Source organism: Lutjanus erythropterus, chromosome 2 (assembly GCF_056507025.1).
Source record: "Lutjanus erythropterus isolate fLutEry1 chromosome 2, fLutEry1.hap2, whole genome shotgun sequence".
Taxonomy (NCBI): domain Eukaryota; kingdom Metazoa; phylum Chordata; class Actinopteri; order Lutjaniformes; family Lutjanidae; genus Lutjanus; species Lutjanus erythropterus.
This window is the reverse complement of record NC_139318.1, coordinates 30810626-30836093: the sequence shown is the minus strand read 5'-3', so window position 1 is coordinate 30836093 and position 25468 is coordinate 30810626. Positions and strand designations below refer to the sequence as shown.

Here is a 25468-nt window from a genome sequence, read left to right as displayed (position 1 = left end):
CTTGAGGAGGCAACCTGTGTCAAATTAAGTTTTAAGACTGTCATTATTTCACTTTTATGTTGCATATTCCTAAATCTGTGTGTTTAGTGATATTACCACACACAGATCTGGGCCTAATTGTATTCAAGCCCAGAAAAACTGCACACACTGAGTCAGATTATTTACTTACTTATTTACACTTACTTAGCACTGAACTCCACTACAAACAAGTGCAAGTAATAGTCCTGCATTCACAATAGTAGATGAATAAAAGTACAGAAGTGTTAGAAACATGTACTCATAGTATCAAAATAGTGCACATTATGAAGAATGTCCACTGACATATGTTATTGGATTGTTTTTATGAATGCACACATTAGCAGCAGTTTATTGTTGTAGCGGTGCAACCAATTTTATTTCTTTATGAGGAATCTATTTTAAAAACACACACATTTTTTCTGTTTTTTTAAACTGCCAAAATCTACATACATACATACAAGAACTCATAAAGGACACATGTAAATACACTATATTAGACACTAGTAAATGTTGTCATGATTCCTGAAAATCTGAAAATGAGGGGATTTTTTTTAACAATAATGAAAATACCATAAAAATAAGTAATTAAATTAAAAGAAATAAAATAAGAGCGCGCAGAGAAGGCGTTAGTTCAGTCCACTGTACAGCCAATGGTAAAGATTAAACGGTGATACACTGCTGACACCTGGCGGTGAAGAAGCGTCACTACACTTTGACACAAAATATTTCGCTTGAAAATCTAGATGGATAAACATCATACTAATGATTTACTCTTGTTTGCTTAGTTGTGTACTGTTTTATTTGATCATACTCGTACAATAATACACGTGTGAGACGGACGTTTATACAGAAACGTTATTAACGCTACGGCGTCCCCTTTAAGAGGTCTGAGCAGAGACTCAGCGCCCAATCGCGGCGCGTAAACTGAATTTTGTTGTTGTCAGCAACCAGCGGCTAACTAGCCCTAAGCTAGCGTTAGCCGGTGAGCTAACAGTACAATATCGTCTGTCTCATTCACTGCAATAAAGACGTACAGTAACGCTTATAACGGTTGAGAACAGTCAGCAGTTTGTCTCCTAAACCAGCAAAGATGACTTCAGCACTGGTGAGTTAAACTTACGCTAACTGTGTGGCACTTGAGCCTCTGGGCTGAAGTTGGTTTCTTGTTCGTAGCTGCACACTCACAAGTAGAAGTAGAAAGTACGTTAGACAGACAGTGACTTTAAATGACACGGGAACTTTCTCTTTAACGTGATTTACCCAAAGCTTGCTCTATATATGGCTTATTTAACATCCGCTATGTTATTTTAGGCATGTTTTTGAGTTGAATGAGGAATTTGGTCGAAATAAGTTACAAATGAATGAAAGTGTCATACTGGGACATCAAGTCAGACATGCAGTGGACTGGAAATCTGTACTGAAGTACAAGAACTGTTACATTACTAAAACATTTCTCAACTCAAGTGCTGATGTGAGAAAAATACCTAAGTACACGTACAAAGTATTACTCTCAAAACTACTCAGAGTAGTCGTTACTTTTTAACTGCTGATATTTAGCATGTTATTAATGGCAGCTATTCAATCAAAATTGTTTTATTTTCTCCAAATCTTAAACCTAAATTAGACTTCAAACTCCTCTGTTGTGCTCAGCGGTCACAGTCACCTCTCCAAAAGTAGGGTTGCAAATTTTGTGCAATTTCCTTAACCCATTCTTGAAAATGCTTACAGTCAATGAATCATTAATGATTTATAAGATTTTTTTTAAATCAAAATTTTTGTTGACTATTTTGTTATTTTTTCTCATTTTAATTCTTTCTTTATTCAACAAATGACTCAGACTGACAATAGAGTCAAATGAGGTGCATTTACTACCATTTATAAACTATTAAATATCCACGAAGTCATTTTTAATTGGTTAAATTCTCCATGACGATTAATCGATTAATGCTGAATCATTAACATCCTCCCTGCAAAACTGTGCTGCTGCAATGTTGAGTTTTTCTTCTGTGTGTCGTGGCTTTCAATGGCCTGTTTGTGAGCGGATCCCCTCACTGACTACAAAAATGCAGGTGAAAAGTTTAGGTGTGGATGTGAATTAAAATTAGTAGATTACATGGAGTAACGCAGACTTAAGTATAAGTACAATTAAACTGAAATTCAAATTGGAAAATGCTAGAGCTGAACAATTGATCAAAAATGTTGTAAAATTGCAATATGGTGAAGTGCAAAATGAGCTACATTTTTATATATATAAAGGTAAAATGTCTTACAACGTATAATTATAAATTAAACATTGTGGCACCACTGAGGGGCCTACAAATTATATTCTGAAGACATAAGATCTTGTTTGCTATAGAACCCAATGAAATGCTATCATACTTTTTATATTTTTGCAGTGAAAATGCCATGTAAAATTACTATTCCCTAAATTGTGACTCATATTGTAATTGCAATATGATGTTTTTCCCATATCACTCAGCCTAGCTGTATTTTTATAGCACCCACTTTTTAGTACCTCACAAGCAAGAGGTTTCCTCAAGAATCCCAATCAAGGCCAGAAAAATACAGGAAATATAATGCTACATTAAAAGGCTGGTAAAGTAGCTCGTGTTTTACAACCTGCAAAATGAGTTGTAAGGATGCTGGTCTGTTTTTTGTTTTGACCAAGACAATTTTAATATTACATTGTTAGAATTTTCTTAGTACATTGGAGACAGAGTACAAAATGAGCACCAGCCATCAAATCAAAGTCAAATGTGCAAGTGGCTGGTAGATTTACTTCACTCACTAGTCAAAAAACCCCAATGGTAATCTATAGAGTGGCTGGTTAAATTGAAAATTCATCAGCCATTTGACTGGTGGACAAAGAGTTAATTCCTCACCCTGAATGTAGGAATAATATAAATATGAGGTATAATTATGAATGATCGAGTTACTCTTAAGCTGATATTGATTTGAAATGGTCTAATAATAGTTTGCACATCAAAAAGAAACCAACTTCACCGACTATAGTTTATTTATTTTACATACACTTTGTTTATAAAAACATATATGCAATTTAGAAAAAAGTACAAAACTGTTTTAAAAACAAGTCAGACCTCCGACTATACAATATATAATCCATCACAAATTCCTGAGGTCCTTCCCATTTCACTGTTAACTCTCGACGCCGTATTTGTCAAAGTGTCTCATGATGATGCCCAGATCCAGCTCCACGGTGCCCATGGCTTCGGTGTGTAGTCTGTATCTATCCGCCCCGCTGTATATCAGTTCCGGGCTGCGGAGTTGCGGTCCACCGCCGACAAACACTTGAGCCAGCTGCTCCTGCCAAGTGCCCAACGGCCTCCAGGTCACACAGCTTATCCGGTGGTGTCCTGGGCTGGTGGGGACATGGCAGTACCCGTATCCATACAGCTGGCAGCGTCCAAAAGAGTCCTGGTGCCACACCTGGAGGTGAAGCTTTGGCCAGCCCTGGAGTCCCTTAGTAGCGTAGTGCAGATCGATCGGGTGACTCCAGTACGCCATGTCTCCCGTTTGAGGGATATCCACCTGGGTCTGACCCTCCTTCAGCCCGGACAGAAGACGCCATGCTCCTCCCGTGTGAACTCCCCATTTACAAAACAGACTGTTTTGTGGGAAACCACTTGCCCCGACGATCTGGCCTATAATGTGCAGCTCCGCCATGTTATAAGTGTTCCCGTAAACAAAAACATGCGGCACTGAGAGTCCTCTCTGCTCTTCAACCTCCGAGTTTAACGGCTAGTTTAGTTGCTAGCACTGCTTAGCACCACAGCTCGCGTCTCCCTGGTAACTCAGTAAGTGACGCCGCAGCAGTACGCCCTGGGTCGTGTTTCTCAGGCAGCAATTCTTGTCACGATCCTTACAGATATTCCATTATTGAGCATGGTTAAGAGACCTAAAGAATAATCTTCGCCAAAACAATGTTATTTTTTTCAACACAGCCCCGGTGAAATGGATAACGTGATCGGCGGAGATTGTTGGCGAGGGGGCAAATTAAAACTGCTGCCTGACAGACTAAGAACAGGGCAGTACTATAGGGGATGTACGTCATGGATATAACGACATTCGGCGCGTTTCCTTGTTTAGCATCGTTTAAAAATGTCTGAACTGGGGAAAAATAAGACATTTCTACGTGTTAATTTCTCACTCATTGAACCATTGACTACTGTCGAATTCAGCATCACTGCTGGTCTCAAAACGAATATTAATTTGTAGTTGTTGGTTTGTCCGGATTTGCATTGGAGTCCAGTAACTGTGAAACAGCGCCACTCAGTGGCCATAGCGCGATTTTGTTGCAGAAAATAGGGCACATCATTGGATGTGGATAATTATTAATCATTTTCATTTTAATCTAATTTTAGCTGAGTGGTCAGTCTGCCATACTGTCCTTTTATATTAACAGCTTCCTTTCTATCTGCAGTCATGTTTTCACTCCGTGCTGTTTCTGATGTTGTATGACATATCGGTGGTGTATGGTAAATTATTGGCTGTTTGTATGTCACTCGTAGTGCACGGCATTATCAGGGGATATGGCTGTTTAATGTGTCAGGGCACATTTGTTTGTGCTTTCATTGCAGTTTGAATTTAATGCATATAAGTGAGAGGTATTGAACATTTTATCTGTTGCTATGCTTGAAATGTGTATTTAAGATATCCTATTATTTTATTGCCCAGGCCTAGCAGAAAATGTGCTAATATATGTAATATATAATATATATAATAAAATGTACTAACATGGTCAAAACTGTCTGCATTCTTTTCTTTATATTTTGGTCTGTTTCATGAGTTTTTGTTTATCTCAGAACAGTCTAGTCTACTATGGTTGTGTATTAATGTCCATGATTTAGGAATGAGATTTGTAAGGTTGTAATAAGCCTTTTTCACAGCAGACTTTTCATAGTAGGCAAAGCACAGGTGTTACTAATAACATTACCAACAGCTCTGTTCTATTTAAGTTTCCCAGCAAGCCGTGACAGTGTGACAGTGAGCCAGCATTCATAATATCAGAAACCTCAAACTTAAGCAGCTAAATGGAATTTAATCATCATTAATTTTGTTATTAAGACCTCAGCTTTTCTCCTACTCAAAATGTCTCAAAATGGCCTGTGTTTGAGTGAACACACACTTTGTTCCAGTGTCTTAATACTTTTGGTTACATAAAGTGTGTAGCTGTATTCTCACTAGCATTTCATAAGAATTTTCAGTATCTTACAGGCTTGCCTACAGCTGTGTTGAAAACGGTGTGGTTAGCGGTACAAACTCTTAACTCATTGGAGTGATTGTGTCTGTTTTTAGCAACATAACATTTACAGTATGGGGTTGATTGCTTATGTTGCCAGTCCACTGTCAAACATATCGCACAGTCCTGATGATGCAGTGTTAAACTCCCATGGTACTATGGGAACCAGACAGATCTGCAGAACTAATGTTTTCCTTTGCTCTGGAAGTGAATTAGTCTTGCGATTCCAGGGCACTCCCAAGGATGTATATATATATATTCTTTAAATTTTTAACTTTGATTGTTGTTCTTTTAGTAATGAATATTTGCTGCAATCTGCCTCTTGTTTCATATAGTCTGATCCAACACTAGAGAGACATTTCAAGGGTCACAGAGACACTGTGACAAGTGTGGACTTCAGCTCCAACATGAAACAGATCAGTAAGTGTTTGTGTGTTTGTGGCCAGATAATATCCTGCATATGTTGTCTTTTTATTTCATTTTCTGTGTAGTTTGTTTTCTGCAGTCAAATGCAGTGTGTTCACTTTACTCACCTGCGCTCCCTCTTCTCTCAGCCACAGGCTCGATGGACTCCTGTGTGATGATCTGGAACATGAAACCTCAGATGCGAGCATATCGTTTTGATGGACACAAAGATGCTGTCGTCTCAGTTCAGTTCTCTCCCTCTGGCCACCTGGTGGCTTCCGCCTCCAGAGACAAGACTGTACGTCTTTGGGTGCCCAGCATGTGAGTTTTGAAGTATTACACCTTTGTTTTGTAGTACATCTCTGTGATCTTTATCATTATTATTGTGTTCCAAAAGAAAGCAACCAAAAAGGACAATGATGCTGACTCATAAAAACAACAAAAACTAGACAGTTACTGTGCCAGCACAGAAGAAAGCACACATTTCTGAACACCCACTGTTGTTTGAAAGTTTGTTTTTAAACTTTAGTTTCGTGTTTGTGTGCGTGCTTACAGGAAGGCTGAGTCAACAGCTTTCAGGGCTCACACTGCCACCGTGCGCAGCGTTAACTTTTCCGGTGATGGACAGACTCTGGTCACAGCCTCTGATGACAAAACCATCAAAGTGTGGACTGTCCACAGGCAAAAGTTTCTGTTCTCTCTCAACCAGCACATCAACTGGGTCCGCTGTGCTAAGTACGATACACACACACACACACACACACACATAGATATAGTTTTCACAATTAGATATTGTTGGCTGTTGCAGACATTTCTACTTATTCTATTATTTGTTACATATAAAAAGACCTGTGCACATCTGTATTGTTTCAAAACTTTAATGAATACATGTCATCAAAAATTGAAGCTGATGTCTTCTGATTATGACTTGTTTTGTTTTTTTTAATTGAGAATTTTCAATACATCTCTTGCAGATTTTCTCCAGATGATCGCTTGATTGTGTCGTCCAGCGATGATAAGACGATAAAGCTGTGGGACAAGAATAGCAGAGAGTGTATTCATTCTTTCTATGAACATGCTGGGTGAGCACTGGAGGCCAGAACAATGCATTGAACAAATGTGGATAAGAAATGTTCTGATGTGTGATGTGTGTGGCGGAGAGTATCACAGGGAGAGAACAGATACCCTCCATATTTTTCAGTGATGCTTCTGGTATTTTTGTGAATGTTGAAGATTTAGACCATTTTGTTCCATTTATAATTTATTTATTTTTGAGCGATAGAGTTACATTTACACAGATGTTTTAACTGAAAAAGGTGACTGAGCCTCTTGTAACCATGTGTCCTGTCAGAATCACTGTAACTGAACACCTACTCATTCATTACAAACATCACTAAAAACATCATCTAAAAGCCTCACTTGTTGAGTGTTTTTGATTTTTAATTTTTATGTCAAAATTTTCTCCAGTGGTTGTTCCCAAGTAATATTTTAGAAGGATGGTTTAGTCACCTGGAGTAATGAAGTACTGTTAAAGATTGAGTGAAGAACTCATTGATGAAATGTCATGTTTTTGTTTCTCCCAAGTTATGCAAACCATGTGGATTTCCATCCCAGTGGAACATGCATTGCTGCAGCCAGTACCGACAACTCTGTCAAGGTGTGGGACATCAGATCCCACAAGATGCTGCAGCATTACCAAGGTAAAGACACCTCAAAAACTTTATAGAGGAAGTTCTTACCGTGAAGTCATTTAAAGATCATTAGCAGCTGCTACAGCAAAACCACAATTTGCATTCAATCGTATATTTTAGCTTTAATGCAAAGTCATTATTTGCATTTAAGTGATGATACAGATTATTTGGAGTGGGGTTGTATGAGGTACTTATTGATCAGTCAGTTAAGTAGATGGAGAAATAGAGAGGAATATCAGCACCCACCTAATCAATATCAGACTGATGCTGTATTAGGAATAGTTTCAGTGCTTCACCTTTGCTTCTGACCGCTCCAGGAAAACCAGACTCCAGTGGCAAAAACAGTTATGTGTGACTTAATGCATTATAATCTATATTAAATACTATATTATATACATGTATTATATATTATAGCACATATAATTTTAGTTGTAAACACTCATAAATATTTGTAATGCTTTTTTAGCAAGAATCATGACACAATATAAAGCATTTATAATGATTTATAATTAAAGTATCATAATACCTCAGAATTGCAGGTCACTCACTAATATTTCTTTTGCAAGGAATCATAGTGTATTATGATTCTTATAGTTGTAATACATTATGATCATTTCATAATGTATTATAATCTATAGTTATATTTCATTATGGCTGGGGTTCAAGATTAGTACATCGTACTGCACCACGTTCCCTGCAAAAAATGCCAGTGTGTGACCAATGGTTATGAAGCAATTTAATACTTGACCTTGTAAGTCAAGTGTAAGTACTTTATGGTTTATGATTATTGTTATAAAGCTTTATGAATATTTATGAATGCTTTTAATATAATCACACAGTGTTATAAGAAGATTATAACAAATTAAAAGTATGTTTATGATGTATTATTGACATGGGTGTTATAGATTTGCTACAACAACACAGATGAATTTCAGACTTTTATAATATAATGGATCTCACAGAGTAACTGAGTACTTTTGTGTAACACAGTAAAGAAACCACAGCCCAGTGTTTGTGTTTGGGAGAAAAATATATTGGCCTTATAATCAGAATTATCTTTATTGACCAAATATATGTGCACATACAAGGAGTTTGACCCTGGTTTTAAGTTGCTCACAATGTACTTAAACACAAGAACAAGTTACAGGAAGATAGAAATAGACACACAGTCAAAAACAAGGACAACAAAGCTGAACAAAGATGCAGCCTTGCCATCCACACTCACCAGACTCTGCAATACAGCTTAAGTAAAGCTTCACCTTTAAACAGTGAAAAACAGAGCCAGGGCTTTCGACAAATCACTGAAATAACACCGAGATAAAATTAAGCTTTAAAGCTCACGATTAAAGTGGTAATCAAGATCCATGATTTCGTGCATATTCAATAAACCGACCGTTGATGCCTTTCGTCGGCCTGCCAGTCAGTCTGATTGTTCTAATCAGCTCTCTTAAATGGATTCGAGTTGTGAGATCTAATAATGGATAATCACATCTGTCTGCAGAAGACGGGGCATGAAGATAAAAGCTTTTCCTCTCGCCGTCTCCTCTCCACTGCGCTTCATTTCACACACTGTAGTTAGTTACCAATTGTGCCCTATGCTTGACGTGTAAAATTGTGGTTAAAATGTGGTGTGATTACTGTCTTATACCCACGAGAATTATTGGTAATTAGTAGTATGTTTAGTTGTTTTTTAGTCTTTCAGTTTTGGGTGGTTAACTCATCTGGTTTTGTGTGTTTTTTTTTGGACTGCTCACTGTCCTTATGTGAACCTGAGCCATACAAAACAGTACATTCCTCTTGCACTCAGTGTAGGTGGATGCAGCTTTTTAGCATCTCTTTGCAGCCAGGGGTATCAGTGTGAGTCATAGCATCTTGCAGCCAGCAGAGGGACCATGTCACTCATCAAATGTCTGCTGCCCTCATTTCACGTCAGTCAGGAACTGAGTGACCACATGGTAGAATGACTTCAGGTCTGGAGAAGTAGTGATTAGTTGCCATAGGCTACTATACTTACTGTACTTGATGTTACTGTATGTGCTAATGTGAACCTGATTTTAAGCCACTCTCAAGTTACACAGCAACTGAGGCAGTGTGATGTACAGTACCAGTGCACTTCAGTGGGATCCAGGCAACCATGTTAGCAAGCATCTGCCTTGCTGAAGTGTCCTCAAGCAAAAAGTTGTACTTGAAAACACCCAGTTAGATGCTCAGTTTAAAGAGAAAAGAAAATAATTCAGAAAGTGTAAGCAATATGAAGTATTTTGTCTCTGTCTCAGAAAGTTGTAGAAGCATCATCTCAGTAAGAATATCTTTAAATTGTGCCGTAGTCATCATGATTTTGATCATAATAATCTTAAATTATATCGTGTTATTTAAAACGCTGCAATAGAAAAAGTGTATTGGAATATCATCAGATGTGTCATAGCCAAAATGTTACGCAAGTCAATAAAACCTAATGATCGGTAAGCATTGAAATTGCTAAACACACACAATGTATTGATCCAAAGGATTTCTAAATGTAGAAACATGAATCAAATATTTATTACCACTCCATAAGTTATTTGAAAATTTAAGCAGAGTACAAAGGTGTTCTGATCATTTTGTCTAGAAATATTTCCCCAGTGCACCTACACTGGTATGTGTTCTTTTTGTGATCTCATTTCTTAGATTCTTTTAATTTTTATATGTACAAGTAAGCTACAAGTAAAGCCTGATGAACTACAGTTGGATTTTTATTTCAGGATACACTTCAGTTTGAACTAACAAAATGTCAGTTCTAGATCTGTCATAAAGTTTGTGTGTGTTTTTCAGTCCACAGTGGTGTGGTGAACAGCTTGTCGTTCCACCCGGCTGGTAATTTCCTCATCACTGCGTCCAGTGATTCCACAATGAAGATACTGGACCTGTTAGAGGGCAAACTACTGTACACACTGCACGGACACCAGGTAGACACACAGACACACTCACACACAGGCACACGCGTTTACTTCTGTCATTTTTGTGGACATTACAAGACTTACTTAATCAGGGTTCACAGTGGTATTGGAAATCCTTGAAGACGCTTGAATTTTACTGCACTGTTGTCAAGGTTTGCAAAGTGCTTGGATTTTGGATAAAGTGCTTGGAACAGCTTGAAATTGTAATTGCTTTACGTTCATAATAAATCTCTACCTGACTGAACACTTTGCTTTGCCAAATATTCCATGTAGGTGGCTATTATCCTCATACTGAGAGCCTTCACCTTCACCTTCACACTTATGTTGAGCTAAGCTTAGGTTTACTAAACCTACTCAAACTGCTAACGTGTCTTACAGAAGAAACACAAAAGGTGTACTATGAGAAAATGATGAGGCAATGATAATTTAGGAGTGAAGGAAGCAGGAGTTTATGGGGCTTGAATATGACCTATCTAAGGATAAAATATACTGTGCTGTGTGCTGCCAGTGTCGTCAACTAGCTGAGAAATCTGGCTCATTTTTTATCAGCAACACCACATCACAATTAATGGGAAAAAGTGAACTACACAACGTCATAGTTAGAGAGAGCTGTGTTAAGTTCTGTTAAGATGCCTTTTCTGTATTGTTACATTAGGATTGCCAAAAATGTACAAAATTTAGGCCTTGTAGTTTCTATCCCTGCTAACCTTAACCAGGGACACAAAAATCAGTTTTTTTCCACATGGGGGCACAGGTTTTGTACCTAGTTGCACCAGTTAACTCGTCTTGAGTCTGAAATGTGTCCCTGAAAATAGCTTAAGTCATGCCCACACACACACACACACACACACACACACACACACACACACACACACAGACACACACACACACACACACACACACACACACACACACACACACACACACACACACAGAGGCACAGAGTACGGTTCAGATGTCCTACAGGCCAAACTGTGCAGTTTATCCAGTCATGATCACGATAGGTCGTGTCTGCAGTCTGCTCTGCTCTTCCTGAGTGTGTGTATTACTGTGTGTGTGTGTGTGGGGAAGGTTGGGTTTGGACAGGTCTGTGTGAGTGTGTTTGACATCTCCTTTGTGCATGTTTGATTGTCTGAAGTGCGTATGTGTGTGAGTGTGTGCGTATGATGCCTTTTTTCGTATGTGGTGTATTTTAGTACTTGCCAGGCGAGCGGGCAGCCCACTCATGATGACTCATCTTGGGTTGTTGGAAGGAAACAGAACTGTGTTTCTGCCTCCGTTTCTCTGGATCCTCTCCTCCTCCTCTTCTTCTCTTCCTCCTCCTCTCTGTTTCCGTCCCGTCCTTTTTCTCTGACTTTAACCCTCCTCTCCGTGTGTTCCGGGGATGTTTTAGGATCCCCACCATCATTATCATGTGTGTTTTTGTCCTTGTCCTCCTCTATTTGCTCCTGCCTCTCATGTACTCTCATTTTGGCCGGCTGGACTAGTTGGCCGGACAGCTCGCTGACTGTATCTGTTTGTTTGAACAGCTGATGGACGGGCTTTCTGGCTAGTTGTGGAAATCAGTGGCTTGCCAGTACCACATGTGGTCCATCTGTTTATCTATCCCTCTGTACACGTTGCCTGTCTCTCATTTTGCTTTTTTTTGTCGGTGTCACCTGTGCTTCTCTTCAACTGCTAGCCAAGATTCTTCTCTTTGTCAAGATAAAAAAAAAAACTTTTTCCCCTTCTCTCTTCACACCTCCAAATTTGTCTTCTCTTGCACTCTGTCTCCATTTCTGTTGTTGTTCTTTTTGGCTCATTGGTGACTCCGCCAATCTGTTGGTGCTGGGAGCGTTCAGGGTGTTAATTGTCTCTCCAGTCGCATAACTAGAGATGGGAGAGACCCCCATCTGTTCGGTGTGGGAGTGTAGGTTTATGTGTGTTTATGTGTCTGCTTGCATGTGGTGTTCTGTATATGTGAGCAGACCTATGTGCATGTAGTGTATGTGAAAACACATGAGGGCTCTGAGGGAGTGTTTCTTCTGTTGGATCCAAGAAATGCCTTGCTTTCCTCTCGTCAGGGGGACCTTACCTGTTTGGCTTAAATCAGTTGACTTGTGTCTCTGCTCTTTTGTCTGACAGCTGACTTTCAAAATGTATAATCCAAAACTTTTTGTGAAGAAAATCTTCAACTTAGCACATGAGTGCACTTTAGCTTTTGAAGAGACCATGAAGGAGATGAGACGATAGTGTGTTTCCATAGTTAAATGTAGAACTGAACCATATGTCGTTTTGTTATATTCAACCTCTATTGAGGTTCTGGAAAGAAGATTCAAATGTATATCGATATACATACAATACGATATGACATAATCACCTTTAAAAAAGTAAGAAAACAAAACAAAAATGTATAAATGTTAAGTTAGTCTTTTTGTATTAAATCAACCTTCTTTAGTGAACATAACTTGTCATTTTTGACAACATAAATGTAATTTATGGTGCTTCCAGACCACCCCATTGATACAAATGCCTGTCCAGCTTTGTTTGTGGCAAGCATGAGTCAACAGTTTTTTGAACACAGTGAAAAGGATTGAAGCAGAATATTTCGTTAGATAAAAACATATTATGAAGTTTGGAAATTGTTACACCTTTTTCAACCCTTTTCAATAAATTGTGACTTATGGACTTTGCAATGCTCTGGAGTTATTGAAAATGTTTGGATCACACAAGGCGGAGACAATTCTGTACAGCAACCATTGGAATCTAGTTCTACAAATAGTGTAATACTAATGATATTATTGTAGCTTAGTCTTTATCTGCAAATGTGCATTAATAACAGGTTTAAACAGAATGAATGGACATGCAAAACAAACAAAAAAACTGCATTGCATTCAAATATTTATTTAAAATTCAAACGTCAGTGTTAAGAACGAGGGTACAAACTGTTTAGTACAGCCCCAGTGAAATCCACTCCTGTTTGAAACTACTCATAGAGTGGGATATAATGCCCAGTGAATTTTGATTTTAGGGGTTAAAAACTACTCAACATGTTGTTCTATGAAATGTACCCAGTGGAGTTTTTGGTCAGTAGGAGCGCTATGCAGCAATATTTTTAAGAGTGGGTCCCTGTTTGTATCTTGTGCACGTACACAACGACGTTCGGGTATGGATGGTGTGTATGGGATGTCTTGTAAGTGGTTTTATGCTATTTCACTGATCAAAAGTTTGTGGTCGTAATGTTGTAAGAAATGTAGCAATGCACTAACAAAGGAAAGGAAGAAGAAGACCATTTTTTTTGTAATGCTTGAGTTTGGGGGAAAAGTCTGGCTGAGCAACAGTTCGATCACCTGTCAGCTGAACTGTGGCCACTAATTAATCACCACAACCACCTCTATAAAAGCAGGGTTGGAGGAGGTCGAAGAGAGGACATGATTTTACAGTTTTAGCGCTTCTGCTGGAAATCTGTTGAGGAAAAAAACAGTTCTATGTTGAAAATATGGAGTTGATTTGTAGATGAACGTTATTCATGATTCATTAAAAAGAGAGATACCTTATCAAAACAACTAAAGACCTGTTTAACTGACTGATCCTTGGAGTGCACAAACAAAAAACAATTTAAGGAAATTGTCAGGCTGAGCACAAGGAATACAAGGAATGTAGGAAAAGTCACAACCCCCTGCGCCATGAAATATACTTAATTAAATGTCCATTATTATTCAGGCCTCATATTTTGATCATATTTTGAGCAGCTCGCCAGTGAAGGGCTGACCAGGGACTGCTTAAAGATGAGTGGTACATGGCTGATGATGAGCCACTCCACCACTGATCTCTATTAGCTTGATACTATGTAAATTCAACTTTTGCAGTGTGATATGTTTTGCATTTTTAATGAAATGATGGATTCCTTTTGATTACAACACAAGAAATACTGGAGTTTGATGATTTTTTAATCATAAGCTTGCAAACACCTGCTGGAGTTAATTGGCTACTTCACACTTCACTTTCACATCACTTCACTTGCGGAGGTCAGACAGAAGCGGTTCATGACTTTTTTTTTTTTTTCCCAGAGCCTGTATCATAAACAATTTCAGACGAGTGTTTTGAGACTGAATAATTTTCACATTCATACAGACTGACAACCATGATTAACCCAAACATCTCTGCTTCCACTGCCAGTTTAGAAGTGTTCGGTTCCACTCTGCCACCGCAGTAATGGCAGCAGCCTCTGTGAGCATGATACATAAATCAACTGCCAGATTTATCTGTGTAATCGTGTGTTTGGACCTTTCTCTGCACACACGCAGTTGGTGATGTGTTGCAAGCCGATGCCTGAATATAGACCTGCAACACATTAGTGGTGCTAATGCCACAGGACAAACATAGACCTGCAGGTTTTACTGTAAACATCCTGTATGTGGTTACACAAAGAGGCAAGGGCAGAATTTTGAACTAAAATGAATGTTTTGATGTCTAAGGACTGGAGATGAAACGGTATGAAATTTTATATCACAATTATACCAACCAAAGTTATTGCTGTTGTCAGTATTATCATGATCTGTTGAAATGTGTTGAAAATGGTTCTAAAGTAGTGATTAACACTGAAATAATTTCAGCAGGTTTTACATTAAATAGCCTCTCCATGATTTGTCCTTTGTCCTTTGCCATGTCAGTGTTTTCCCTGACTCAGAACAAAGTGTTGCTAACTCTGGACAGTATTTATTTTGAGTTTTCCAAAGCGCAGTAACCAAACATGGTTTTAAGAATAATTAGTATTTGAAATGGTAATGCTAATCATCTGGAATTGTATTGTGGTTTATCGTGAAACTGGTAGTAGTTTCATCCTTACTAAAGAGCAGGGGCTGTATTCACAAAGCCTCCTAATACAAAGAGTAGCTCTTAGTGAAGAAATTTTAAGAAAATTCTTATTATAAATTATTATGTTAATAGTAGATTGTAGTTAAAAGTTTTTGTGAATACGGGCCCTGGTATATAGTGATGCAATCATCCCAGTTGATACTGAGTACCAATGTGATGTGAGTCCCTATCAATAAGGATTGCCTGGGGCAAGTAAAATACCATGTTGGGATAATTAGGGATGTCATGATGCCTGAAATTTTGTAGTTGAAACCAATTCTAGAAGATAAAAGTGAGAATAAAATTCAGCAATTTTGGTTTTTCTTTGCCACCTAAAATAAAAACTCATCTGAGGTTGTAGGACAAAAGTCTGAGTGGGAGATTTACTGAGCCTGCCAAAAATCACTGTTGCTGTTTCTCTCTCATTCTCTTCCTCTTTTTCCCTTCATATTTTAAAAGTTAATTTTAACAGAAGAGTAGTACACATCTGTAGGTCTATACTGTATTTTTTAGCCTGGTGTTCAGCTGTACTGTGTAAAAAAATTAAAACAGAGTGCACAGTTTCAAGATTTAACCTTTTTTTAAGATTTTTTGGGGGGGCTTTTGCCTTTATTTGGATAGGGACAGCTGAAGATATGACAGGAAAGGGGGCAGAGAGAGGGAAATGACACGCAGCAAATGGGCCACAGGTGGGAATTGAAGCAGCGACCGCTGCGGAGGACCAACAGCCCCAGTACATGGGAGCAACCCCCAGATTTAACCTTTTTTGTCATGCTTTGAGCACTGATCAGATGAATGTACACTGCTGAGGTAGCACGTGTATGTGCTTGACTGAGACTTTAATACTTACTCCGACTGCTGCTTTGTCACTTGACCCACCCATCGTAACCCATAGTGTCTTTCAGAAAGTTGATCTGAACATGTCCGCCCTGTGGACTAACTGGGTTGATCTGCGCATCACTACTTTTTCTTTTGGACAAGTTGAAGCGGAGGTCTTGCTGCACATGTTGCTATCTTTGTTGTTGTTCAGTGCTGATAGGTGGTCTTCTCCCTGTGCTGGCATTTAACAACACAACACTGCTACTACAGCACTTGTAAGCATTTATGCTGTCCCTGTCATGTTCAGAAGAATTGTATCGCTCCTCCAGTACTGTTAAAAAAAACAAAAAAAAAATTGTTTTTAAAATTTTGGCCTCAACTTGGTACTGAAGTTCTCGTGACATCCCCATGGGCTAGTAAGTCTAGTAACTCACTTGTCCAACCGGGCAAGTTTTAAAATAGAATTAAACTACTGAGCTATTTTGATCACCGATTAATTGTTAAAATAATTTTTCATGCAGAAATGCTGTTTTCATCCTCTCAAATATGAAGACTTCCCGCTTTTCTCCTTTTATTATCACATTAAACAGAACATTTAGGACATTTTAAAGATGTTGCAGCCCTACATTAAACACAGCAATCAACTTAAGTCTGTTGTCATTTGATAACTGCCAGTAAATAAAACAATTTGTACAGCAGCAAGTAAAGATTGATGTTGGGCAAGTAGATTTATAACCTGTTGAAAAAACCCAGTTAATGTTGAACCCTTGTTCTTCTTTAATTAAGGCATTTGTAACTGCTCTTAGAGGTGTCTTTTAAACAAAAAACAGTGTACAGAATACAGCTAGTGCGATCATGTAATCATTTTTGTTAGTCATAACTTTATGGACAGCACCATGTGGGGCCTGTCTGGGTTTTGCAACCCCTGTTCATTTATCAGTGCATAAAATGTGCCAGTTAGGTTCATTGCTCTGTCAGACTCGCTGTGTGTGTTTGCGTGCGTGCGTGCGTGCGTGCGTGTGTGTGTGTGTGTGTGTGTGTGTGTGTGTGTGTGTGTGTGTGTGTGTGTCTGGCCATGTCAAGTGCCAGCCTGGCAGCAGGCATTAGTCAGAGCAGAGACAGAACATGCTGTCTGTCAGGCCGTCGCGTTGCCATAGTGACACTGTCTGCTTCTCTCAGGTGCTTCTGGGAAACCATTCCTCACCCAAACCAGCCTGTCTGGGTGCCAGCCACAGGACACAGCTCCTTTTTTTCCTCCCAGCAGCCTCCCTGTTCATTTCTTTTCCCTTCTTTTGTTTGTTCTCTCCTTCATCTTCTCTTTGAACACAGTCGGAGGGCTCAGGCTGTAATCGTTGACCCCATTTTGCTCTGTTAGGTAGAGAAAAGAGTAAACCAAAAGAAAGAGAGAGAGATTTCTGAGTTTTTGAAGCTGGAATCGGTCTGCGCTCCAGGTTCATACACGCACACACACAAAAACACACACATGGCATGCCAAAGTCCTGACATCCCCAGGTGAAGCTTTTTGGCTCTGACCATGTGTGACCTCACCCCACCTGAATCTCTGCTTTCTGTTATTGATTGCTCTGCTGCAGTTCCACACGCCCACCCCCTCCTCCGCACACACACACACACACACACACACACACACACACACACACACACACACACACACACACACAGGCGCACACGCACACATGCAGGAGCTTCTGTTGTGAGCATCATTTGTTTCCCCAGTGGTTTAAAGAAGAGTTTCCTAAATGCTGTGAGCTGCAGACATGTATGATGCCATGTATGTTTTTTTGTTTGTAGACCCATATTTTACACCTACACTTTCACTGTAGCTTTACTGCTTGGCAGAAATGAAAGATTTAATTATTTATATAATTTAAAGTCACTATGTGTTGGGTTTGAATTAATGAATGGGCTGATTACAACACATAAAAAGCACCATTTTCACAAGGATTGCTTAATTTTCTTTTAAGGCTGCAACAAAAAATAAGGGATGAGCGAGTTCGCCATTATCTCCATCTCTATCTGTTCAACTAAATTATCTGTATCTGTATCTATACTGTCTTAAACCATGGGTGGGGCCAATCTGAAGTTGATCAGTTAAGCCTGAAATTAATATGGGTCTATCAAACATTGCTATATTTATAATATTTAAGAAAACTGTTTACAGAACTCCTTGGGACTGAGTGTCAGATCAGTGTTTTGGTCACCTGAGAGAGAGAACTGGATTTTTTGTTCTTAGAAAACTATAGAACAGACTCAGAATTTTTTGAGTAGCAGATAGAGTTGAGCACGTGCTACGGATAATGTACTTAAAATTATAAGTACAAGGATAGTTGGACTAAACTGTATCAATATCTACTTGTGATGAAGGAAAATCTTCATTGAGTAGCAAATACTGCCTGTGTTGTGTTCACTGACTCAATAAGCTCTGGGATTGTTCTGTAAATAATATTCTGATAAAGAATAAATATAGCAACTTCTGATCAATCAGAATCAATTTCAGCCATATATGAACAACTTCAGGTTAGCCCTGCTCACCTCAGGCCTAAGCCCATGGGGCAAGTAGATCTGAGACGTATTTGCCCTGCAAGGCAAGTAGGAAAAAACCTTAACGTCGGACCCTGGCTAATCATATGATGCTTCTGTATCCCATCTCTCCACGATTCTTGTGTCATCTAAACAATGGAAATCGTTGACTTCACAATGGGACAACATACCTGGCCACATTTGGCCGTTTTGTTGAGGTGTTGCTGGTGGGGCTGCACAATTAATCGCAGTCAAAATCAATATGGCCAAGTGAAATATCCAAATTGCACAACCAGAACAAAACTGAAGTTTTTTTTTAAAAGGAAAAATGTGTAAGAAAACGGCACCATAATGATGTACTGTAGTGCTGCAGAGAGGCTCTGGCCCACCAATCTTTTTCTTCAATGAAAGAAAACATGTTTGTTTGGTACAAACCCCTAATGTCACATCATCATGATTTTAATAGGGTTTTTTCTTTTTCAATAAATTGAAAATTGTAATGCTAAAATGGTTATTCCCACTAATTGTTTTCCAAATTGCAATCACAGTTTCAGTCAAATGATTGCAATATGACTTTTTTTTACCATTGTGTGCAGCCCTAGTGGCCGGTAATATGAACATACTGTAAGAATTTCAGGATTCTTGGACAGATGATTAGATTAGTGCCTCCACTCTCCAACTTTCTGTCTCTCTTCGTCTCACTCCAGGGACCAGTGACCTGTGTGGCCTTCTCCAGGACAGGAGAATACTTTGCCTCAGGAGGTTCTGATGAACAGGTGATGACTTATTCTTGATCCTAAAACCAGCCAGATATAGCCTATTGATTTGGTATCTGGTTTCTTAGTGGCCAAAGTTCCATATCATGTAACGTCCTCATATGACTAGTTAGTGAAACAAAAGACAGTTTATGAAACAACTCTTATAAAAAATCAAGAATTTATAAAAGAGAAAGCACAACGGTATTTATGGACCATATTTCATTCTCTGTATATAAGACTGTTGGTATTTTGACTTAACATGACCATTTCTATTCACCTCACAGGTGATGGTGTGGAAGAGTAACTTTGACTGTGCTGAATGCAGTGATGGTGTCAAGCTGCAGCATAAAACTACTTCCAGCTTGCAGGCACCGCCAGCCAGCTCCATAGCTCACATGCCCTTTAACTCACATCCATCTGTGCTCCGCAGTCAGGTAAGTTCAGACAGCTGGAGAAACCCACAGCGACCTGCCAGCTAATCTACTTTGATGTCCCATTTTGATCCAGCATCCCCTTTGCTCCTTTACATACATTTCTTTTTATTTGGTCACATGTCACATATCCTTTCCCTAACACACCTAACTGTCACATGCACACATTACTGTTGCCTTCACTTACTTAATATGTACCTGCACACTCAATATGTATCAGATTTACAGCTTGATTTTAATTGTGAACTAATGTAAAAATGAGTTTTGTCTGGCTTAAATATTTCTAGAAGAGTATTTTATTTATTAATGTTTGGTCTTTTTGGTGTGTGTGTGTGTATGTGTGTGTGTGCACATGTTAGTGTGCTACTGTCCTTTCTGTCAGCACATTCTCTCACATACTACCGGACATATCAACCTAATATTTTTGTACACATTTATGACTGGTTGCTGTGAGTCACCATTTTTTTTTAAAAAAAACCTGTTTTATCTCCTGCTCATCTTTTATACTGACTGCTGACTACAGATAGGCTTAATATGAGATGAATAAATCCCCATTTCCATTATTTTTGCCAGATGCTGTATGTCACCCTTATGCGTCTAGGTGGTCGCCATGTTGGTAGGGTCGAGATCTGCTAGTAAACAAATACAGTGTCTATTGAGGCATGATGTTTTGTTTGTTATAAGCATGAAAAAGGTTTTTATGTGAGTTTCTGGAAAAAAGTTGATTTCTATAGCTATTTTATTGTTTTAAGTCCACCTGGTAGTTTGTAATGTACTAAACAAATAACAAAATGTGCTAGAAACAATGTTTTAATGAAAAAGTTTGAACTTATCATCCTGTTTATTTTTTCTTATTACCTTTTGCAGATAGGTAAACCTGGGATGCTCAGTTATAATACCATTACTATACTACACAAGAATGTGTAATTAAAATCTTTGCGGTCACGCATATGAGAAAACTTACACAATACTTTACAATACAAAATACTTCACTCAGAACATCCACAGGTCGCATCTGGCAGTTGTGGTGGCATTGCAGTAGGTGCTTTACAATTTTTTGCCTGGCGGTGATCTGCGTTCTGCTGAGTACACTCCTCTAGTTGGATACTTGACTGTAAAAATACAGACAGCAGGTTGTTGCAGTTATTTGATTTGCCTCTCAGCCACTAAGGCACCAGATTTACCCATAAATAAGTTAATATTGCTGTTTCAGAATGTTACAGGTTGATTGTATGTTTGATCATCATGTATGATCATCTGGAAATTCCTAATTTCAAGTCCAGGGATTTTCATAACTGTATCAGTTCTGATACCTGTTGGTGCCAGAGGCTACAGTTTACAATTAAGAAAAGTTACAGAGATAATGAAGAAGATACTGATGAGTTCAGCATTTGAAGAAATTTGTCCTGAGGGGTGCTCAAGCACAACTCTGATGAAGGCTTCAGAATGATGTAAAAGTTCATTTTACAGGGTATGTATACACACAGGTATATCTATGTATGTATATATTCACATTAGCACCAAAAAGTCTAATTGAAACAAGTTTGCACACACATTTGTCTACATGTGTGCTGCTCCGCTCAAAAATAAATATAAAGAAACACATGCACATGCACAGATGCCCTTCAGTATTTCATGCTGCTAGTGCGGCTGGCTTATTTCCTCCCTGCATATCCATCCTTTGAAGTCTGCAGTGTGGCCTAAAGCTACATTCATATCTCACATGCAGGGTGAGAAATATCTACTTATTCCTGCAAATACACTTTGATACGGAGGAAGTTTTTTTTTCCATCGTTCTGACCACGTGAAATAGATTAAATATTAATCTATGCTCGGGTTATGACTCCTTCCTGTAACACAGAAAATATGGAGATATTTTATTATGCAACAGGTGAGTTTTGAGAATGTAGATGACGATGATGACAAATTATCAAAATTGAAAACTGCAGTAAGAAGTAATGTAATATGACTGTCTTCGATGTCCTAGCTACATCTTCATTATTGTGTTTTATAAATTAACTATAATGCTGAAATAAGGACAAACTAAAAGGAAATGTTTTTCTTCAAATGCAGGTTATGTTAAGTTGCTCATCATTTGGCATTTCCAAAAAGTCCTATGTGATCTCATTTTACTGTCTTTATATTAGACATTTGTAACTTAGTAAAACATTAATGGTATTATTTCTAAACTTATTGCAGTACATGTGACACTGCACTATCCTGATTCATCTTGTTTTTTATTTCATTTGACAACTGAGCGGTTTGGACAATATTATGAGTCAATAAATGCCAAAGTCAGTTATACTATAAAAAAATATTCAGATGGAAATCAAGCCTTCCAGACTCTAAAAGCACATTTTGTGGCAGCGTCGTCTCCATTTTCATGACAGTAATTTAATAGAACATCCTTTTCTGTGTTTCAGTTGGAGTCTCTACTTGCACTGATTCCACCACACCCTTTTTGACTGCACTGTAAATCTCTCCAAGAAAGTGTGGTGTAGTGTTGGTGCAATTTCAGAACTGTGGGTAGAAAAGTTTCTTTGCCTACTCAAGCTTGACCCTTCATGAAACCTAGTATTCAGTTTTAAGTGTGGGTTTACCTAAGGTATCTCCAAACTGAATGTGGAAGTGTGATTAAAGCCACTATGGTAGGTAGCTTATTGGCTGAGAATTTGGGCTGTGTTTTCAATAAACACGAACTATGAGAGCAGTTAAATTAGTGATGGGAAATTCAATTTGTTTCTTGTCTATGTTCAAACTGTGTTTAAGTGCTTTACTTACTTGAAGTTACTTACTTACTGGTAGTGACTCTCTAGCTCTATGGGACAGACAAGGTTCCCTGTATACACCAAGGCAGGAGTTTGACTATTCATTTTGAAAGTGACCGTAACGGTACATGATTATTATTATTGTTAGAACCATCGTTCAGGTGTTTTTGACATAATGAATGAGAGAATAAGGGTATGAAAGAGTGATAAAATATGCAGCTGATATGCTCGTTGCTTTCTTAGTCGCAGAAAAAGAGGAGCGGTTTCATCAACAAGTCATCAAAACACAGTTGTTGTAAACTCATTACTGTCAGAGAATATGAGAAGTAGGCTCCATATGGTTTGTCTGAGTCATGCAGTTCACGGTTCTTTTCATTATGAATTAATTAGCTGATTACTTTTTTCAGTGAATTTTTATTAAATGTCAGAAAATAGTGAAAAGTGCCTACAACCTATAATAGTAATGTGTTTCTGTGAGCCCAAGGTGACATCGTCAAATTTTGTCAAACCAACAGTCCAAAACCCCAAAATAATCAGTTGGCAGTGATAAAACAGAAAAAAGCTGTAAATCCACATGTAAGATAAGTTAAACCAGAAAATGTTTTGAATATTTCCTTGATAAAGACATACTTACTGTACTTACTTTAATTATGTTAATTGGTGATGGCTGGTGCCAAAAAAACAACAACAAAAAACTAAAGCTGTGTCCCCAGTTTGAAAAATGCAGATTCAGGTGATAAGGTAATGTTAGGGTTAGACATGTAGAGATTATGGTTTTGGTAAGTCTCCAAGAAATATAAGTCTATTTAATATCCCATAAGTACATGAGTAAGCGTGTGTACGTGTGTGTGCGCAAAAAGCACAAATAGATTAAAGTGCATTAGGTTTGGCTGTTTTTAGGTTTTTATATCATTCTGAAGCTTTCCAGTTTTATTCCTTACTCAAATCCAGACATTAAAATTTTGGTTAAAGCTAACTTTGACTAGCATCAAAATGCTATTTCCCCAAGCCCGCATGGCCTGATGTAGATTTCTGCATTTTGGCACTGTAACCTACGGCACTGCTTTTTGCTAACAGCCGTGTGGGAGTTTCTACTTGAAAAACTTAGAAAACAGTTGCCCTTTAAACCAGACATGGAGGTGACAGAAGAGATTTTGACCTGAAGATAAATGAATAGAAACAAACAGACAGCGAGAGAGTAGCGCAGCCATTAGCAATGTTTAAATATTAAAAGACCTTGTCAGATGTCACTCACACATGCACACAATGGGGACAGGGTGTCACAGGCTGGCTGGAGAACCTCAGGGAATGGTTTGGATTTCAACCTCTTTGACTGCTACAGTGTTACTTACATCAACAAGGGCACAACCAAGGTCCTCTCTCTCTCTCTCTCGCTCTCTCTCTCTCTCTCTCTCTCTCTCTCTCTCTCTCTCTCTCTCTCTCTCTCTCTCTCTCTCTCTCTGTCATACACACAAACTCACACACACACACACACACACACACACCCTCTGTTATTGATTCTCGCTTCCAGAAGTTAAAATCCACCCATAGTGATGTCACCTTGCCTTTACACTTTATTGGAAATCCAGAAAAGCATTACAATGAACAATGCATGTAACAGGTGAAAAAACAGACATGGTTTGATATTAAACCAGTACTAGTAGTAATACGCTTTGAAAGATAAAGCGTATGACTAATTAACAGATCTTAAAGACCATATTACTGTATGTAGTAGGGATGCCAGAGTGGAGGGGATTTTCCCACCAGTTAATAACCTCAAGACAACATCGATGTTACCAATTACTTTTACAAGGAGAGAAAGGAGCAGTGATGCTCTGTATCTGTAGCATTAGAGCGCCACCTTTTATCTTTAATGTTGGATCATTAGATCTTTGAACAAAACAAATGCTTAGAGGGTTTGTTCATTATTAAACGGACAGTTTGTAAATCAAAGTACATATTTTTTATTCTGGACAGTAGTGCTGTTTATCTACCTAAATTGTTTTAGTGTGAGTTGCCGTGTTTTGGTTCAGTTTGGTTTTGCACTCTGGAATATAATGGAGCTAGATGTCACTCAGCTTGTGGCCAGGTCTATCAAGCAACTCCCACCCTGACCCCAACAACTGTACGACGTCTACGGTCAAGTTGTAAAGTAACGGTAATGTTGAGTACCAGTACCAGTTGTAATGTTAGCTCCTTGTCAAGGCTACCTTGGTTTTGGCAAGTTAGCCTTAGTTTAGACAAATTAGCACCAGTGGATGCCTTTATGATAATATATTGAGCACCAGAATACTCACTTTTAAGTCTGCCTGCACCCCATAACTGTTTTGTGATGCCGGGGCTCTGTATAATTGCCCTTCCAGTGGATTTCGGTCTGTATAACCACATCGAGCCGTCAAGCAACTTCATGTCAGGCTGTGATTAACCTACAGTGTTATGTCTGTAATCTGACTCCTGCTAGTCAGTGCTGCAACTCTGCTGCTACCTTCAGTTAATAACTTAGATGTTTGTCGTCTAAGTATTGATAACAACTTAGGCAGTGCGGGGGGTGGGTAAGTAGTGTAATTGGTGTATGCCCAAACACAGTTTAACCACAACAAGCCTACCACACAGAACATACAATACTTAGATAGGATATGGATAAAATAAAGTAGTAAGGGATAAGGGTTGTGCATGAGACTGTCACTACACTGTCATACCCGTGCCATGACACCTGTCATGAACATGAAGGAGTCTTTATAAATGTTTATGGCCTTTGTCAGTGAGTGTCATTTGGTCAAGTAAGTTATTTTTAATGCAAAGTTAAGAGTTAAGACCGTTATAAGTTTGTCATAAATTTGTTTGAATTCCCTTGACCTCAAGTAAAGTGGTAAAATTTGGACATGTCATAAAGATGTCGTTAAATGTTATTAGGCCAGTTGTAATGTTAAAACTTAAAGCTAAAACGTTTCTTTAATTTTTATCATGTCCAGTTGTCATGACAAAGACATTTACAGGTAAAGTTATCT

General features: G+C 38.5%; 2 protein-coding genes across 2 annotated transcripts in view; one reads left to right on the top strand and one right to left on the bottom strand.

The window, feature by feature from the left end:
• Positions 1 to 801: 801 nt before the first annotated feature.
• Positions 802 to 25468, top strand: part of poc1a (POC1 centriolar protein A) — a 60784-nt gene continuing 36117 nt past the window's right edge. Inside the window, exons 1-9 of the mRNA XM_084736945.1 lie at positions 802 to 1123; positions 5614 to 5698; positions 5833 to 6004; positions 6239 to 6418; positions 6658 to 6765; positions 7268 to 7383; positions 10186 to 10319; positions 19211 to 19279; positions 19546 to 19695. Of these exons, the coding sequence (XP_084593071.1) occupies positions 1109 to 1123; positions 5614 to 5698; positions 5833 to 6004; positions 6239 to 6418; positions 6658 to 6765; positions 7268 to 7383; positions 10186 to 10319; positions 19211 to 19279; positions 19546 to 19695 (1029 nt within the window). The 5' untranslated portion in view covers positions 802 to 1108. The remainder of the gene's footprint in view (positions 1124 to 5613; positions 5699 to 5832; positions 6005 to 6238; positions 6419 to 6657; positions 6766 to 7267; positions 7384 to 10185; positions 10320 to 19210; positions 19280 to 19545; positions 19696 to 25468) is intronic.
• On the bottom strand, positions 3017 to 3951 carry b9d2 (B9 domain containing 2). Its single transcript, XM_084745314.1, has one exon. The coding sequence runs from the start codon at positions 3700 to 3702 to the stop codon at positions 3175 to 3177; it is 528 nt and encodes a 175-aa protein (XP_084601440.1). The 5' UTR covers positions 3703 to 3951; the 3' UTR covers positions 3017 to 3174.

Coding starts and splice junctions, on each gene's coding strand:
- b9d2 (XM_084745314.1), bottom strand. CDS start 3,702: ATGGCGGAGCTGCACATTATAGGCCAGATCGTCGGGGCAAGTGGTTTC.